The 19,613-nt window shown below is 34.6% G+C and overlaps 3 protein-coding genes across 7 annotated transcripts; 2 read left to right on the top strand and 1 right to left on the bottom strand.

The window, feature by feature from the left end:
• Positions 1-654: 654 nt before the first annotated feature.
• On the top strand, positions 655-5,653 carry LOC102628098 (cyclin-SDS). 3 transcript variants are annotated; one of them, XM_052432005.1, is made up of 7 exons: positions 655-1,752; positions 2,100-2,267; positions 3,686-3,855; positions 3,990-4,118; positions 4,302-4,482; positions 4,823-4,867; positions 5,031-5,653. In XM_052432005.1, exons 1-7 carry the CDS (start codon positions 799-801, stop codon positions 5,061-5,063), a joined length of 1,680 nt encoding a protein of 559 aa, XP_052287965.1. In that variant the 5' UTR covers positions 655-798; the 3' UTR covers positions 5,064-5,653. The 3 variants fall into 3 exon arrangements, with proteins under 3 accessions (XP_052287965.1, XP_052287967.1, XP_006469329.1); XM_006469266.4 differs by having other exon boundaries at positions 656-1,752; positions 3,689-3,855; positions 5,031-5,651; XM_052432007.1 differs by lacking the exons at positions 4,823-4,867; positions 5,031-5,653 and having other exon boundaries at positions 4,279-4,444.
• A 658-nt stretch (positions 5,654-6,311) lies between these two features.
• On the bottom strand, positions 6,312-9,983 carry LOC102628386 (binding partner of ACD11 1). Of its 3 annotated transcripts, none has more exons than XM_052432019.1 (6): positions 9,925-9,983; positions 8,713-8,796; positions 8,180-8,283; positions 8,026-8,101; positions 7,495-7,578; positions 6,312-7,073 (listed from the first exon to the last, which is right to left on the bottom strand). In XM_052432019.1, exons 3-6 carry the CDS (start codon positions 8,185-8,187, stop codon positions 6,492-6,494), a joined length of 750 nt encoding a protein of 249 aa, XP_052287979.1. In that variant the 5' UTR covers positions 8,188-8,283; positions 8,713-8,796; positions 9,925-9,983; the 3' UTR covers positions 6,312-6,491. The 3 variants fall into 3 exon arrangements, with proteins under 3 accessions (XP_052287979.1, XP_006469330.1, XP_052287975.1); XM_006469267.4 differs by lacking the exon at positions 9,925-9,983 and adding an exon at positions 9,766-9,915; XM_052432015.1 differs by lacking the exons at positions 8,713-8,796; positions 9,925-9,983 and adding an exon at positions 9,766-9,915.
• A 1,733-nt stretch (positions 9,984-11,716) lies between these two features.
• On the top strand, positions 11,717-13,372 carry LOC102628688 (PHD finger protein At2g01810). The gene is made up of 2 exons (XM_025094968.1): positions 11,717-11,880; positions 11,971-13,372. The coding sequence occupies exons 1-2, from the start codon at positions 11,717-11,719 to the stop codon at positions 13,370-13,372; spliced, it is 1,566 nt and encodes a 521-aa protein (XP_024950736.1).
• The last annotated feature ends 6,241 nt before the right edge of the window (positions 13,373-19,613 follow it).

Below are 19,613 nucleotides of genomic sequence, written 5' to 3'. Positions count from 1 at the left end.
AAGAGATCCACAAGGCCTGTAACTGTAGACAAGACGAAGAGATGACAAGTTACTGATTCTCGCTCGTTTGGCCCAAATAGAAAAAGTTCAACTTTGTCAATGCGGCGTCTTCCTTAGATTAGAAGCACATAAATACAAAACGATGCTAGATTCATAACATTCTAAGATTAATTGTCTAATATCATTCGAGCCAATTACCACCCACAAATTTGTATGATTTGGATAATAAGATTTGATAATCTCAAATTAAAATGACATTTTTTTATTTATTGCATCATATATTATTGACTTTATCATTTTCCTATTGATACGATAATTTCGTAACACCAATAAATTGGTGCAGTAAATTTGGTAAATAACCTTTTATTTTTAGTAGAAAAAGGCATTCTTTTTAATTAATCTGAGTTTTGGAATTGCCATAAATGAACTCCCGAACGCAGACACAGCCTGACGATTGATTTCACCCATAGGTGGCCCAAGTCAGAATCTAGACCTCTCGCCATTGCATTATGCTGACGTGGACTTTCCCAATTCGCCTAAATTCTTCAATAAATAGATCGTCCCTACACTAACTAATTTCACCGTTTACGTGCGTGAGAAACTGACTCTTCACGTGGTCCCCACGCAGCGTATAATAAGCCCCGCCACCACGCACTATCGCCTTCAACGTCCACAACCTCTTCGCGCGAACTTAACACTCTACAGTCAATACAACTCAGCACTAGCCCCCTCCCCCCCTCTCTTCTTAATCTCAAGCAAATTTTCATTTCAAATTTGAATTTAAAATTGAGAGCAAAGATGATCAAATCAAAGCCGTTCATCAAGAAGAAGCTCCGATCAAAGCGATTTCGTCTTCCACGTTCGAAGATCTCTCCGATTGTGTTCAGTGAAAACAAGACCACCAAAAGCTTCTCGGAATTCTCCGTCGATTCGAGCTCCTGCTCTCATTTCGGCGACGAAGTTTCTTCAAACATCAAGAAGAGGCAGTTCGAAGAAGTAATTGAACCTAATGAAACGACGAAGAAGATTCAAGGCGACGAGCCGTTTCGGAGGATCACGAGGTCGTATTACAAGCGTCAGATGGAGAACGAAACCAAAGCTTATGAAGTTGAAGCAAGTGAGTCGTCTTGTGTTCTATCAAATTCTGGAGCTGCTTTTGGAGAGATAAGTTGTAAGTTCAAGAAAGTTGAACCAAACGACAATTCACGATCTGATATTTCGTCTTTCGAACGAAATCCGGTGTGCAAGGACAACAACGACGTCGCTTCAATAAGCTCTGGTGTTGAATCTTGCTCCGTGGCGAAGCTAAGTGAAAGCAGAGCAGTAGAAGAAAAACTTGAACTCTCCGATATTTCAAAAAACGGTGGCGTTGATTCGAATTTCATCGTTTCAAAATCGGAGTCCGTTGTCGAGCAAGAGACGAGGAGCTCTAAATTTGATTCGGATCTCGCGTGTACGGAGCAGTTCTCTTATGAGAACACATCTCAGTACTCGTCAAGTCACGAGAATGCATTTTCTGAGCTGCAATTCGACATATTCCCGGAGAACTCTGACCTCGGTTTCTCGGATTACACGCCGTCGATTTTCTTTGATTCTGGAAGCGAATTTTCTGAACGGTCGACCGGCGATAACAGTCCTCCATCGCTTACTTATTCTCTCTTCCATGAGTTTAGCAAGCAGTTCTCTAGGTCCTCTGTTCCTCTAGATTCCAGAAAGTGTTTTCTCGTTCAAGAAGAGAATCAGCCGTCTACAGTAAGTTAAATTCTTCATCTCTGTTTGCTTTCTTTAATTTTTTCTTAGTAGCAGCGTAGCTAAACATAATTAATCCTTCGTGTTAGTCTCATTTTGTTAAGGTTGTTTTTATTTTCTCATTTTTATATTTTTAATCAATATTTTAATATTCCTATTGGTTTCTGTGTAAACTGCATAATCGATGAAACAAATACTTTTGGTTTTATTCAGTTAATTTGACTATTCTCTTACATTACTGCTTAATTTTTTTGAAATTTCGCCGTTATCAAACGTGCAAATGCGTGATTTTCAACCGAGTTAATTCTTAATTATTCTCATTTTTTTACTGTGAACTTTTTAATCTTCAGTTTGTGAGGTTCGAAGATGAGGAAGACGAAGAGAGCTACCAAAGGTTTCGTGAAAGAGAGCGAAGGCAAACGTTTTTGTACGACTACGCCGAGGAATACTTTTCCGGTACAGAGTACGGCGACCTCATACGCGAACAACGGTCTCAGATGGTCCACTGGATCGTAGAGGTGATTACATTTGACTCATGACTAGTGATTCGCGTCCTTACTGTTACGTAATTAATCGCCTGGTTTAAGTTCAATTTAATCGTATTTTCACTGGGCCTGGACAGCCTACCCTTCAGAACACTGTTAGCAAGTAGATTCTGTTGCAGGGAACAAACAAAACATACGGTGACGGTTTTCACGAAAAAAAAATTTTGTGTCCATTCAGTCTGTGGCACGTAATAGAATGTAGAGGTGGTGCACAGTGTTTGTTATAATTTGCAAACTAGGCTGGCTTTATCCTCCTACTTGAGAGCGCGAAAGGCATGGCACCGTGTCCGTGTTAGGGTATTTTTGTCAATTCAATCTTTACCCTGCTTCATGAGTGATGGAGAGGTCTGCGTGACAAAGTAGTAGCACGTGGTTTGGTGTATGTAGGTGATTTTAAAGCATTTTCCTCCTAGCTGAGTGGACTCCGGGGAGAGCGCCAATGGCATCTAGTCCGAGAGTTTGGTGGAAAGTAGACTTTTTGTTACTCATCAAAATTCTTATAGAACTCCATTTTAATTGAAATTATTTAAACAACTAAATACAATCTAATTTATTTCTTATTTTTTAAATTGAAATTTAATTAAATACTTAAATAAATTATTTGTTTAACTAACATTTTACATTGACTCCATTTCATAATTTATATCTACACTTTAGTTCTAATAAAAAAATATTTTTTGAGAAAATTATAATGGTTTAAAGTTACGAAAATAAAACTATAAAATTGGAAGAAAATACTTCAAGGTTTTAGATTTTATATGTATTTTATAAATAAAAGTATACATTTTTTAAGTAAAAAAATTAGGGGAAGATAATCAATTTTAATATATTAGTTATATTTTATAAATTAAACTTAGGGTATAAGGAGTGTTAGAATGATGTTAGAGGGACGTTAAAAGCTCCACTATTTTGTTAAGTTTGTTGGGCAAGCCTATATTCTTGTGGACTTTTTATATATTAAGTGGTCTTTAACTACTCTCAAACCCAAAAATTAGTTCAAGGAAGATTTTTTTCTTGCATTTATAAACTCATCACGAGCCCTTCCACAATTAATGTGAAATAGTTTAGTTCACAAGGTAGTGTTTGACATGTAGAAATCTCAACGTAAAGAAAATAGATAAAGTAGAAAACAACGAGATTACATGAATTTAAAATATTCAATGTATTTTGCTCGCAAAAGTGATTAATTGCTTTGAGCTTTTAAATCAGATTCTTTGTCTTCTTTTTTTCTCTTGCGGGTATATTTTGAAGTGTTTGACTGTTTATTATCTCGAATTTACAAGGCCTTGGATTGGCATTTAGTATCAACAAAGCGAAATATCAGTTGTTCAATTGATTTTCTTTCTTCATTAATTATCAGTTGTTGATCAGAACATGTTACTTTGGATTAGCAGCAATGTACTGCTAAGGAGTTACACCAGGAGACAATGTTCCTTGGGGTTAGCCTTCTCGATCGGTTTCTGAGCAGGGGATTCTTCAAAATCAAAAGGAATCTTCAAATTGTTGGAGTAGCTTGTCTTGCATTGGCCACCAGAATTGAAGAAAATCAGCCCTACAACGGGTGATGACATTTTTCTCTGCCGTTTTTTCCTATAGAATTTTTAAGATCAAAAGATATGAATAATTTGTGCCTACTTTAATATGTCAAATATTTGGATGGAGATAGCTGTACTGAAATTTTTTTTTATGGCTCAGTGTGCGGCAAAAAAGTTTCTACATAGGGAACAACGTTTATAGCAGATGTGAAGTGGTGGCCATGGAATGGCTGGTGCAGGAGGTCCTCAACTTCCAGTGCTTCCTCCCTACTATCTATAATTTCCTATGGTGTGGATCTTTCCTCCCAAGTATATTCATAGGATGATGGATGTTTAACTTTAGTTTACCGTTGAGAATATCATAGTTGTTTTGATTTTCCTTCTTAGTCTATAAACTATCCTCAGTCAAAGAGCTTGATAGAGATCCATTTATTTTATTCTTAGTCCAGTTGGGAAATTGTCGAAAATGTAGGTTCTACCTGAAAGCCGCCAAAGCTGATGCAGGGGTGGATAAGAAGGCCAAGTACCTAGCAGTGTTGGCTCTCTCAGATCATGAGCACCTGAGCTATTGGCCCTCAACTGTTGCAGCTGCACTTGTCATTCTGGCTTTGCTAGAAAGCCATCAGGATACATCCTACCACAGAGTCATTGAGGTAAAAATACTAACCCGAAAGATCCAGAAAGAAAAAAATAAAAAAAGACATTGAACTTTAAATCTCATGAAATAGAAGATAGTTGAGGCCATTATCATTGATTCAGGGGTGACTGGAGACCATACTATGAAACTATTTGTTGTCTACAAAGCATTCAAAATGGCTACTCTTATATTGTTGTTTCAAAACGATTCAATTTTCAATCTATCGTTGGTAAATGATGAAATATTGTCCTTTTTAGTCACCAGTATTCCATTTTTTTTCTGCTTTAATATGGACCAACTGGTCCATCCACACAGTCACTCTTTTACATTCTGATTACTCTTATCTAACTTTGCAGATTCATGTCAGAACAAAAGAAAATGATCTACCTGATTGCATAAAGGTATCAAAATAATCCCATATTATGACTTTCTCATGTGTGTTGAGAGTATTAATTCGGTAATTGCAGCAATATAACAAAATCACCAAGTCCAGATATTTTGTGATTGCTGTTTTTTTTTTTTTTCAAGTTAATAAGTTCACTGATAATCTGTAAACTTTATCAGAGCCTGGAGTGGTTGGTACAGTATGTAAGCTAGCAAAGAACCCTGAAATGACCCCAAACATCAACTTCTGTTTGCTGACATTTATTTTTCTTGTTCACTCATCATAAGGGCATGGGAGAAAGGTACAAAGGCAACCTTTTATAGATTCCACTCAATCATAGCTAGGTAAAAGAACTTCAATTCTTTTAAAATTCAAACAGTAAATGATGCTTGTTGTAAAGTGTTCATTAAATAGTAGGTAAAAGTATGTACTTGAAGACACAACTCTAGTTCTTTTGAAATGCCCAAAATTTGGGTGAAGTCTTTCAATGGCAAGTTCGTTACCAAGTAAGCAATAGTGACAGGATCGTGCAGAGAAAAGTCCTTCTTATGTTGCCTGACATTTTTTTGATCATTTCATTTTCAAAAGGAGAAAAGATATTTCCTAGGATTCTTTTCCAGCGAATTTATTCTAGATATATGTACAATCCTATATTGGCTGCTCTGCTGGTCCCCCTGGGGCTGTAATACTTTGAATTAGATTGAGATGACTGAGGGTCCGTTTGGGGCAGCTGCGCTGCCAAACGCTCTCTGAATCTGTAATCCTCGGAGCTATTAGATATAGTGCATAAATTGATGAGATTTGAGTTTCACAGAAGCTAAGCTAGCAACTAAACCACTCATTCCGATCTATGGATGATCAATGCATGGACCATGGTTACTATCACCAGCAAAGTGCTGAACACACTTGTTTACTATGTTTTAAAAGAACAGCTGCCCAAATGTTCTAACATTTAGTTTAAACATTTCTTATGATGGAAAAGAAACCTGAGTAAGACATCAACTTGATAATAACATCAAATTTTGCCTATTTCAATGAAAAAACCTATATATTTGTTGCCTGCATAGTATGTGATATGCATATAGTTCTTGTAAGGTCATTGCAACTTTTGCAAAGTGACCTAGCATTTCTTCAAAAAGTAACCTTTAACCAAATTCTTTTCCCTTAGTACGTGTGCATTTTAAATAACGTTGCCTCAGGCAATTAGTTAGACCAGTATCATCCAAGGCTGTTCATGTATTGCTAGGCCATATTATAAACTTTTACTACCAGTTCCGAAATCGTGTTGCATTTTACACGAGTAAAAGCGTATGGTTTTCATACAGACAATGAAGTGAGCAAGGAAGCTTTGACATTTAGCTAAATTCGGATAGCCAGCATTCTACAAATGGATTTTTGGGTTATCCTTACATGAAAATCTCTATGAACTTAAAATACACAGGCACTTGCACGGATATATGTACATAAAACGGTAAACACAAACTACATATTAAATAAAGTCGTTCCTCTTGGAAGATAGTAAGAAATTCTGCGTCTAATATTGAGTACAAGAAGCAGAAAGTTTATGAAAGCACCGCTGTAAAATTTATCATACAAGAAAATCAGAAGTATTCAAGGGTATGCAAGAAACCTCAAATCAATCATATATTTCCAAGCTTACTATCAGTTGAATCAATTGGAGCCAGAGGAGGATCTCCTTCCGGAGACTTGACAGAATTAGCCAGTGCAAGGTCATTGATTATCTCTGCCTTCTTGGTGTTAATGCCCTCTTTTTTCTCCTCTTCAGCCTTTTCAACCTTCACCTTGGTCTTCATGCTCACATCCTCAGCCGCTTTTGTGACTCTACTAAATGCACTTGTAACCCATGTAGCTCCTGTTAGTACATAACGGTTACTCATGATTGCAGATCCTGCACTGCTTGCTTTCTGCTCAGCAACTGCATAGGCAGATTTCGTCTTCTCGGAAACTTGAAAATGGTCGTCCATCTCTTTCAACTTTTCATTGACTATAGCTGTGCCCACACTTAGCTTTTCACTCAAGCCCATCTTTTGGTCAATGGATGTAACAGTGGCAGACGCATTTGATGTCAATTTATGCTGTTCATCAAAGGCCTTTGCCTTGTTGATGGCATCCTTTCCCAAGACAAAGCCCTTTGCAAGCATGGTGCTTACCACATCTTCAGCCTTCTTAACAGCAGAATCAGTTTCAGGTGGCTCATGCTCCTTCAATTATAAAAATAACAAGATTTATAGCACATAATTAGTAGTTGTATCTTGGTTGTACACCCTATGTTTTCGTGAAGTGCCAAACGCAACATACCGGATCTAGAAAAGTTAGAAAGCAAGCAGCTTCATAATAAAACTTGTACATAAATAAAACATATCATATTAGTTATCTTTTTCTCTATAAATCAGTCAGATCAAAATATATTTAATTTTGCATCAGTTTGCAAGTAAACATTTTCAGATGCCTCAGTAAAAAGATCTCTGAAGATAAGTAAGTTAGAAATGCGAACTCTTCAAATCGCATATCATAAGCTCAGAGTATATATTGAATCTTTGTTTCTCCCTAAGAATCCCAAGAATCAGAAGCAAAGGCACAAGCAGAAGCATAGATACAGTTCTATGCAGCCACAAAACTTACCATTTTCAGTGAAACGGCATCTGGTGGTAGCTGGTAATCTTGGGCATGAGTAATAGTGACAGGAAGACCAGCAATGGTGGCACCCTGAAATAAGATATATGAAATTCAAATGTTAAGGAACAAATTCCAAGGGAGCACCCTATAAATATCAATAATATTTTAAAATACATCTGAGTCTCAGGACTGTATATTTCAAGCTTGTGTAGTTGCCTTGAGGTCAGACTGTTAGCATAAGAAAGTCTCTTTTTTCTTACTCAACTAATGTCCGAAACAAAGGACTGACACATTACTGAGAATATGTTCTGAATTTATATCCAATTAAAAAAAAAAATCAATAGCTTAATGCTTTACCAAATCTTATTATTTCTGCAGTTTTCTCATTTTCTTTTTCTTTTGATGGAGAGGGGTGTTTGAATATCTAGAAACGTTTTGAAACACATGCATAATGCAACATTCTGCTTTGGGATAAATGGTACTCAGAGGTTTCAAATAGTAATGATTAAATTTAACCACCATTCTGGATGAACTCACAGATAGAAGCAGTGCCGTATCTGCCCCCTGAGAATCCTTGAAGATAACATAGACAAGCTGAGTTGTGTCGCTCTCACTGCAAAAGATACAATCATGTTTCCTCAGAATGGCTGCAATAAATAAGTGCATTGCTATATTGTTCAAGAGTGCTGACCTTCGCATTTCAACATACTGAATTTCACCAGAGAAAGAGAAGAACTCTTTGATATCCTCCTCAGAAACAACTAGTGAAACATTGCTAACCTCGAGTGTTTTTATCTGTCAGAGATGCAAAGTAGATATATAAGACACAGTACCAAATCCAAAATATACAAGCTTTATCTTTTAATTTATTAGACAAAACAAAAAAAAAAAGAACATATCAGGGATTTAAACTGAAACAAGAGATTTTAGACTTCCAGCAATATATGAATTCTTCTTTAACTTGCAAATTCTGTGCTCCCATTGATGGACCCAATATATCCACTTGAGATGGAAAATCCACAATTACTTATTTTCTGTCATATATACCATAAGCTGATTGCTGCTACTATCATATGAAGCTATATTTGCTGCTGATAAGATGCAAGCACTATTCAAATATAAGAGCCTTTGAGGAGAAACATAATAGTAAACACCATTACTCATGAAACAAAACTACTGTTAATAGAACCAACAAACGCTATTTCCAAAACATAGTTGCCTCACTTCTGAAACACCAATTGTCCAATTTGTTGTCTCATTTGACAGAGGAACTGCTGCAAGACTTTGCCCAGTATGGTCTGTCGGGACCTGTAAGTGAAATGCCCAAACAGGTGATCCAGAGGTAGAACAGCAAAACAGAGAGCTTTAGAACCTTTAGCTGGCCAGGATATTCTACTAACACAGAGAACTAACTTCCTTCTAATATTTTTTTAACTGGAAACATTGTGCATATTATATGAACAAAATATCATGATAAAGCAAAAAGGGAAATTACCATGAAATAGAAACAGAAACAAATACAACGTAAATATTGATGTATATAGATAAACAATGTAGTATTCATTTAAATCATCGAACTAATGCTGTGGCAACAAGATGTCAGATACATCATCAAGCATTGTACAATAATAGCCCAGTTCCTTGCCATGACAAGCTTGACAATTCCACATCAATACGAGGAAAATTCCACCTAACAACAAACTTCTTTCAAAATTTTGCCTTATATTACAGATACCCCCACGAGAGTTCAAAATGTATCCAACATTTCCCAACAAATTTATGCATGCCCTTGAACACCAATATTTATCCTTAGGTCGAAAAAAGATATAGGATCCTCCTCCATCTTGCCATACTACAGTGAGAACTTCCCCTCAATTTAATTTGCTGCAGAAAAAATATTCCAAAATTTGCAAACCATTGAACTGATCGAAATGGTTGTGCATTATTAATTTAATGACCACCACACATGACGCGTTACTAAATGTTAAAACTCAACAGAGAAAAGTAAATAGGACCCAAAAAGAATGACTCTTTGTAGATTCAAAATCTTATGTTTGCTCTTCAATTTTCTCTGGCATGCATTTATGTTCTCATTAACGTTCGCACAACAGCACACATAAAATGCAGAGATCAGTGAGAGGTAATATTGCTACATAACGTATTTTCACATTCATGCATTTACTAGGCATATCAATTGAAAGTACAAAACGAAATTGATCTAATAAGCAAGTCACGTCCGTCGCAAAACGTGTCACAGAAAAAGGGAAAAAGGCATACCGACATTTCAAGAATGTATGATCGAATCCAAGAAATAAGAAGAACAAAAACAAAATGAATGAGAAACTTTATGTGGTAGAATCTGTAAATGAATATAAAAGGCGGAAAAGAAAATTAGAGTGAGAATTGCGGCGATTTTCGTTCTTGGTAACGGGCTACCTGTGCTCCCGTAGGCTACGATTGTATCCGTAGCGATTAATCCGCACGCTCGTTTTGGTGGTTGTCTTCACAATTTATTAATAAGTAATCCGAATGAGTTAGAATCGAAATTGATTAAATTAAAATAGAGAATGGAAATTAAAATAAAATTTTTATTTTAATTGTAGAAATCAAAATCAGAATGAAGTGTACTATCATTGATATATTTAATTTATTTTGAAATTATAATGAATTGTTACAAATTATTAAACTAATTTTAGTTTATTATTGTTATTATTATTATTATCAACAATAATAATTTTTCATCACCATCATTATAATAATATATAAGGAACGTCAAAATAAGAATTTTAAGATTTAAGTATGGGTAATATGATCATTTTAGGAAATGAGATTTCTATTTCCACTTCTCACTGGGAATAGAAATTCTAATAATCATTATTAATTTTAGGCGGAACCGTCACTTTGATTCTTATTCCACATCTCATTTAAGCAAATAAATACATCATTTATTTTCGTGATTCTCATTCTCATTTTTAATAAGTAAACATACCATCAAATTCTATTCATTTGAGCCTGATTTACTCCCTCCAAGCAAAGACTTTGTAATACCAATCAAAAAATTTATCCATCATCAACAAACTTTCAGGTTTCATTTTTTTCAATAAAATCTTTCGAGTAAAGTTTTATTATGTAATTGAAGATGACAATTTGTGACACGATACATTAATTTAATTAAGACATAACAGGACACTAAAGTCTTATTTTAGAATGAGATTGTAATTATCAAATTTTTAAGTAAAATATTTAATAAACAATAATACTTGTTGTTCGAAAATTAAGTTTAATTAATTTACTACTTGTATAATGAAAATTTTATAATATATTTAAAAATCATAATTATTAAATACTATTAACAAACAAAAAAAAGAGTATTTGTTAGACCACACACGGTGTTTGCTGTGGAAGCATGATAACCAACGGGGTAAGTTACCAATTCTAAGGAAATGACTAAGCAACACCAAAACCAACACTCCAAAATCTCCCGCCCTCGCAAGGACGCATCTGTAAAATCACTCTTCAAAAGTTTTTTCAAACGATGGCCGACCCCCAAACACACTTCTTCTTCTTCTTCTTCTGATCTTCTCTCTCCGTGACCTCTGTGTATTGTGGAATGGCGATCACAATTTTTGAATCCTGCAAGAAACGGAAAAGAGTCCCTGCCATCTTTAATATTAACAACTTTGCTACTCAGACGTTTTCTCTGGACTTTCGCGGGCCCTTTAGAGAAAACATAAGATTGTTTCTTCGAGAATACGCCGACACAGAAGATTACAAAGTTCAAAACAACCCAATTTGGTGCACTTTGCTCTTGAGTGAATCCAACGGCGTCGTTTTCCCTCTTTACACCCTCGAAGAAAGCATCAAACAGTCCTCACACCCCTTTTGCAATCTTTGCAGATGCGTCGGTGAGGCTTTTTCCTCCATTTCGTTCTTCACTTCAATTCAGCAGTGTTCGCATCGGGATTCCTTTTTCCTTTTTTTCTTTTTTGAAGTCAACGGAAACTGAATTCACTCAATGGGATAAAAGTTTTTACCAATTGAATCAACTACTAATTTTGTGAAATTTTCTTTAATTTTACGGATTTGTGAGTGACTGAGTGTTGATTGAATTCATGTTCGACGTAATTTTTCGTTGTGCTTAATTGAAGGATGGAGTCACCATTTTGTGTGCAAAAGAAGGTATCATTTCATCATCCCACAGCACGAAAAATGGATTAAGCCTCTAAACATGGACACTCTCGAGCACTGTGATCATATCTTGCATGGCGTCGTCCATTGCAATGGATTTGGCCATCTTCTCTCCATCAGTGGAAGCAAAGACGGCTCAAACTATCTCTGTGAAGAGCAGATCATGAATCTATTTGATCATCTCTGCACAATTCTCCATACCCAGTAAGAAATTTCACACAAACTTTACCGTAAAGGGCTCAGATTTAAATTTCATATCGTAAATGAACATGGGCAAGTGTTTTTCTATTTCAGGAAAATATCAGTGCACGACGTTCTAGTGAAGAGATGTATGGATCTTCGGTTGTTACACTGTGTTACATATGGATGCTCTTGGTTTGGCAAATGGGATTATAAATTCTGCCACGGTAGCTTTGGAGTTACAGAGCACAAGTACAATAGAGCAATCCAAATTCTAAGTTCGTTGGAGCTCAAGAGAATCATTCATGATTTTGGCAACACTAGCCGGGGCAGAGTTATAGGAAAGATCATTCATCTTTACATGAATGCAAGCGATACCCAATTGATCACCATTAGTGATTTGCTTCAGTTCTTGCTTTCTTTGTCATCGAAACCAACAATTCAAAGGAAAACAGCCTTGGCACTAGCCGCGTTATCTCCAAACAACTCAACAAAAACAACAAACGACGACAAAATTCCAGTTGAATTCGATTCACTGACCTCTCTCACTGAAAATTCAAACTGTAGATGGGGTGTTCAAAGGCTTGAGCAGGCAGCAAAGGCAATTTTCACCACACTGGAACAACGCAATGCAAGCACAAACAGCAAAGCCAAAATTAGTCGTCGAGAATTGCGTGATGAAGCAAGAAAGAAAATTGGCGACACGGGTCTGCTTGATTTCATGATTAAACACATACACAAAATCATATTGGACAATCGAATTGTTCATCGCAAAATAAACCCAGCAACCAAATTAGCTGAATTCGCTCTTGAAGATGATGCTAATGGAGAGGTAATTCAAACAAGAACAGAGCCAGAGTATCACATTCCAACGTTGATGCCGGGGCAAGATGTTTATGCCGATGTTTTAACATTGTACAAGAATGTGCTATTGGGCTACCCTGAGTCTCATACTGTGAGCTTAGCAGCTAGAGCAATCTTAGACTGCAAGAATTTTGCCAAGGAGTGGCAGTTTAAAGAAAGTGAAGATGACAACTTAATGAGATTAAAATGCCGGGTTTCGCCGAGCTACAACGAGTTAGCGACTCAGTTGACTCGGCCATTGCCGCCGGCTGAGTTGATTGTGGCGCCAAAGGATGTTACCGTTGATGAACTGAAACTGATTGTGGAATGTTCACTGAGAGACACCTACTGCATGATGGAAAAGGTCGTCGTGAAGGAAATAAAAATGGGACAGAATCAGGTGTTTTGGGGTGCAGGGGATGTTTGGGTGAGAGGCTGGGGGCTAGATTTGGATACGCAGCTGAGGTTTGAAGGTGGAGCTGATGATTGGACCGTTGACTGTGTATGTGGGGCTAAGGATGATGATGGGGAGAGAATGGTAGCTTGTGATATTTGCCAGGTGTGGCAACATACAAGGTGCAACAGCATTGCCGATAATGAAGCTGTTCCTTCTGTGTTCAAATGCCGTGCCTGCACCGCAGCCGTGGCTGGTGAGTTTGTAGCATATACCTAAAATTTAAATGATTTCATTTTGAGCTTGTGAGATTGATAAATTTGTTTGTTAAGAAAAAATAAATGCATGAATATATAAAAAATCCCACTTTTCTTTTTTTTTTTTCTCTTCGTTTCTGTAGAGATTTTAGTAAAATCAAATTATTGTTTCTTTGACTTGTCACGGCTTTGATGCATTTCGGTATAATTTTTCATTCATAATTTTCTCTTTATTAACCCCACTTAATTCCCAAAACATCAATTGCTGCGTTTTCACCAACACGACTCACTCCACTTGAATGTTGTAATCCAAATCTACAGTTCTTGAGATTACAAATGGGGCATTAGTAAAAATGATTGCTTATTTCTCAAATTTCGATCAAATCTGTATGCAAAAGTGATCACTCGCAAGTTAAGATTGAAGTATGGATGGCTTGGATGTGTTGACACACCAATGTTATGAAATAAATTTCACGAAATTGCTTCGATTAAATTTACCAATTGAATCAATTTACACTCATAAAAGTGTTTAACTTAAATTATTAACATTTTTTTTTCACATCTTTAAAAAGGCCGTCACATGTATAACACTGGGAAAAAATATTTCTCATCTCTAGGATTTCATGTAATAGTCCATTTCATCCTTACTTTTTAAACAATAACCCAAAACATTCTTCCGTTAACTCACCGTTAATTGAATATCGTTTGTTAGTAATTCATTAAGGGTAAAAAAGGATTTTCTATCGAAGAGAAAATTAGAAAAATAAATAAAAATTGACATATAATTAAAAATAATTTTATCTAATCCCACCAAATAGAAAATACCGAAAAAATAAAAAACTTTTATTTTAAGCAATTCTTTTTTCACTTCTTTCTATTTTGGCAGCTGAAAGCTGTATAAACCATAAATCTAAGTACCAAAAATATCACAATTTTTTCTTATTCATATAAGTATATTACTTGAATTGAGTTAAAGATAAAGAAGATATTCAACACATGCAAGTACATAAAATTTGGTGGTATTTTTGAGTTTTTCTTCCAATGATTTAAAGATATTGTGTTAATTACAATTTGTTTCTTATGGCAATTATTCAATGGCTACATCAAACTATATCATCGTTGATTTTATTTAAGAAAAAATTAATGAATTTTACATATTTTATAGTGTTATTTAATTGTGTAAACAAATTATTTTAATATAGTTTGTATCACTTTAATAAAAAATCATATTTTGCCCTTAATGAATTACTAGTTAATGGTTTTACACTAACAGTGAGTTAACGAAATGATATTTTAGGTTATTGTTTGAAAAGTATGGATAAAATGAGTTATTGTATTAAACCTTAGGAATAAAAATAACTTTTTCCTTATAACACAAATGGGGGGAAAAATTTTCAACCATTTGGATTTTACACAAAGTTACATATCTAAAAATTAATTATTTGGATAGACATTTCTCTTCCCTTTTGGATCTTCATGGAAAACAGTCACATGTGTAATACAGAAAGAGGAATCTAAGTCAAAGGTAAATCTAACTACTTCGATTTCACGCAAAATTATATATGTAAATACTATTTTTTTTTTTGTTTTGTACCATTAAAAAGACAATCTCATGTTTAACAGAGGTAGAAAAATTGCAAAAAAGTAAATCTAACCATCCCGATTTTACGCAAAATTACATATCTAAATATTAATTACTTAGATATACCTACCTAACTATTATCTTTTTTGAAGCTTTAATACTTTTATAATAAGAAGACCCTATTATCACAGACTCTATAAATTGAATGAGTGATTAGGTTTTAGAAGATGAAGGGGAAAAAAAAAACTCCCTTGAATATAGAAAGAAGGAGATTCCTATACTAGGACTTCTACAATTGTTAGATTCTTGGAAGCACATAAAATGTTGAAGAAAAAAGAAGAAGAGAAAAGTTCTAACGAATTAGCAGTTTACCAAAATTATACCTTTTAAGGTATTTTTTATACGTGACTCTCATTCTAACTATCATTTTTATATATGATTCTCGTTCTAACTATCATTTATTTTTTTAAATTTATTAAAAGTCTCCCTCACTGTTAAATGGCTCTTATCGAAAAGATATTTCTACAATTGCACCAAAGTTTGATGTAAATAAAAATATCAATTGAAAAATAATTTTGTTGAAAAAAATATTAAATAATTGTTACTTACTTAACCTAAAAAAGAATCTTCAATTATTAATCTCCTCCCAAATCAACTGATAATGGACCTATTTGGTATGGACTGCATTGGATTTGATAAGATTAAATTGAATTATAACTACTATTATCTCGTGCTTTGTGTAGTAGGATTATATCTATTTAACATACAATTTTATTGTTTAAATTATTAAAAAATTAAATAGAAACCAAGTAACTACAACTAATTTTATTTAACATACAATTTTATTGTTTACCAAACAAGCAGAGATTTCATTTCATCTGCAACTACAATTGAGGATGAGGTTTCATTTGGAGCAACGCCCTGTTATTATTCTTTCTGCCATACAAATAAAATACAAGAGAGGATGTATTATGTATGTAGAAGCAAAAATATACTTAGAATTAGGCAACGTTTATGCTGCTGAAATTTTTTGCATTATTTATCTTGACATGATGCATAATATTATTGGTGAAATTTAATATAGAGATGTGCTTTCTGGTTTCATTTTTAGTTCTCAAGCATATTTAAGAGGTCGGCCTCTTACGCCATTTATGTGGTTTTGTCTAATGTTGAGGCAACGCTAAAATTTTACTGTCATTTTTGGTCACTTTAGTTAAAAGTGGATCCGTTGGAGCTCTCCAACCTGCCCGTGGGTTAAAGGCAACACAATACTTTTGAGTTTCTTATGAGAAAAAAAGTTTTCACTTTAGTTAGTATCAATCAATCTTCATGTAAAATTACAATAATAGGTATATGTAATTCTGCTAATAATTGGTCACAAATTCATTTGGTATTTAAGTTCCGCCAACAGCGCAGTTGCTTTAAAGTGAGTCCCAGTAAAATTATGATTATAAATATATCAGTAAAATCGTAACATATCCCATAACAAAAAAAATGCCATACACAGTTTTGGGCCAATTACAAATTTTATTTAATATGGTGGGCCATTTTAAGTAACCCAGTTTAGTGGTTAATATGCAACCTTGAATTTGAATAACACAGCAACGTACCGTATAATTTTTTCTTGGTGCGTAGTAAAAATTAATAGATATAAACAGAGTATGAAACAAAATAATTTGACAAAATAAAATAAGTTAATTTTGGTCCAAAATTAGTGAATCAATATCTTGTTAAGAAATATGATTATTGATATACGATAATCTTTCAAAATATCATACTAATGGCAATATATCTTCCGTTTATATTTTTTTTTATTTTTTCCTAGCAACTCATAATGTTTCAAAATAACATCTAATTATTTTTTCAAAATGGGATTTGGGCACATGGCGTAATTCATTTCAACATGAATTGGATATGGCAACTACAAGGTCCCTCGTAAGTTGGTTTCTAATTAAATTCTCAAAAATCAAATGATTTGTCTTATTTAAGAACTTAGTTGGCCCATATCGTTTTTGTATTAAAGTACCAAAATTAAAAATACAGAAAAATAGTTTCCATCTATTATATATAAAAATCTACAGTCTACTAATTACCTCTCTTCTTCCAATCAATTCAAAAATTCTTCAACCCTTTGGATCTTCACTTCTCCTTAGTAGTTCTCATTTCTCAAGTACAAAGTATTTTTGATCCCGCTGTTTCATGTTTTTATGCAGAAAATAATAGTTTTTGTTCAATTTTTTTTATGACCGATATTAATTTTAAATTTTATATATGTTAAGATTTTGGGTGTGTGTTTTTGGCAGACCATGCTAAAACGACGTCACCCGCTATCGTTTGGTCCCTTGACTGAAGAAGACCTCGAACTTCGTTTAGGGCCCAGAACTGGTAATTAATAAAACGCTCGGCAGTCTCATTGTTTTGTCACCTCTTATTATTGTTGAAAGATCAATCAAATTGACGATGAGGAACATATTTTCTGCGTGTAGAATTAATAAATGTTACATGAAATCACAATATATCTCTCGTTGATTGTTATTGAATTGACAGTAGACAGCAGCCACATAGCTTTTCAAGGTCGATCAATCAATGGAATAGAAGACGTCCCCAAAGTTTCCAACGACAAAGAGGTGAGCATACACGCATACTATCTTTTTTCTTTTCTTTTTTTCCCTTATTTTGGTAGTTTACATTTTTATATGTTGAGTAGTTCTTTTATGATGTGTTGATGTCTACATTAAAGAAAACGCATACTTAAATTACGTAAAAATATATTAATGGCCTAACTTTACAAAGAGTAATGCTAGTTTTCTTAAAGTTTAACATAAAAAATACATTGAACAAGACGTGGTTTTTTTTTTTCCTAATTCATCTGAAGGATAAAATGGTAAACTAAAAAGTACGTAAAATCACTATTTACTCAATAGTACCACTTAACACCCACTATAATTAGAATATATATTAATAAGAATAATATAATTAATTTATAAAATAAGGGAGTCCACGGCGGAGAATTTTAATAATTTAGGCATTCCAAAAATCTATATTAACTACAAGATTATAAATGGTAAAAAGCTTTTACCACTCTGTAATCATAAAATGATTAGTTGAAAGAAAATTCATGAATTGGCAAATAAAGTTGAAGGTAGGGAATGGTGATGACAGAAATGTAGGGTATGCGAATCAAGGAATGGGGCGGTGGTGGTGGGAGAGGTGAGGTTCACTTGTGGAATATGTTTGGATACGATGAAGGAAGAGTCGTCCACCAAGTGCGGCCATGTCTTCTGTAAATCTTGCATTGTCGATGCCATCCGTCTTCAGGGCAAATGTCCGACTTGTCGGACGAGAATGTCAGTTCGCAGCATCCGACGCATCTTTTTTCCCCAGCTCCAGCCGCCCGCTTCCAGCTGAATATATGCGGGTCACTCTCCTTATCTCAATCTGTTTATTTGGTCGATGTATGGTGGTGGCTCTAATATTTTATGAGTGTGACTGTAAAATACCTTCATATAATTAGTGGAATTCTTGTAATTTACCACCAAAAATGAAAAATCAGAATTTCAAATGTTTAATTTTTAATTTTATTTAGGAGCTCATTCTGTGTATTCTTGAGATCTATTGTTGTGAAATGGAATCAGTAGTATAAACTCTCGTAGTAATTATATTAGTCAAAATACAAATGGATCTAGTTCTTATTTTACTTGTTATTTTTTGTGACGGTGTCTTGTCAAATTAAGTTAGGAGTAGTGCTAAACGTCGGGAAGGCTGAGAGAACCTGAGAGAAACGGCAGTTTATGTTGCCATTTCGCACGTGTTCTCTTGGCCTCACCCCCACGTTACTTTCTCTTTTCTTTTCAACTTAACGTTTGCGGCAGTCAACTCATCTCTCTAGCACCAGAAACTCTCGTATCTTCTTCCTCCCCTCAATTTCATCGGCATCATCGGCACTCTCTCTCGTCAACGGCATCGTTACCGACAGCCACCTCTTTTTCTTCAGCTCGTCACGACAAACACCACCAGTCCGGTTTGTCACTTCGTCCGGATCTCTCCATTATTCCAAGTGTGTTTTCCCTATTTTTTTTGTTCTGAAAAACCCAAAAAAAATGAAGAACAACACCTGTATTGATTTCGATTTTTTTTTATTCCAAGTCAAAGGGGTGCTTAGCTTTTAATTATACAAGATAGAAGATGAAACCAAATTTTGATGTTGAAGAAGAAGAAGAAACAAAATTGATAGGAGGAAGAAGAAGATAATTGTGATGATGATGTTGTTGGTGAAGATGAAATTGACGATGGAGAGAAGTAATGAAGCAATTGCAAAAGAGTGAGAAAGAAAAAAGAGAAGAAGAAGAAGAAGATAAAAGAAGAAAAAAACAAAAGACGGATAAAATAATATAAAAAACAAAAGAGGAAATGCTTAAAGTAAAGTGGGGGTGGGGCCAAGAGAACACGCGCGAAACGGCAGCACAAACTGCCGTTCCTCTCAGGATTCTCTCAGTCTTCCCGAAGTTAAGCATTTTCCTTAAGTTAAACTATAACAATTACAAACAGATCCTTAAATATTTCTTGTCAAATTCACGTGATTTTTCATAAAAAATAGGAGTGGTCAGAACAAAAAAAATAGTAGGGGATTAGCTCTAAATTAATTTTTTTTAGGTCCTTACTATTTTTCAAAATTCGAACG

Source organism: Citrus sinensis, chromosome 2 (assembly GCF_022201045.2).
Source record: "Citrus sinensis cultivar Valencia sweet orange chromosome 2, DVS_A1.0, whole genome shotgun sequence".
In the NCBI taxonomy this organism is placed as follows: domain Eukaryota; kingdom Viridiplantae; phylum Streptophyta; class Magnoliopsida; order Sapindales; family Rutaceae; genus Citrus; species Citrus sinensis.
This window is presented reverse-complemented; position numbering and strand designations above follow the sequence as displayed.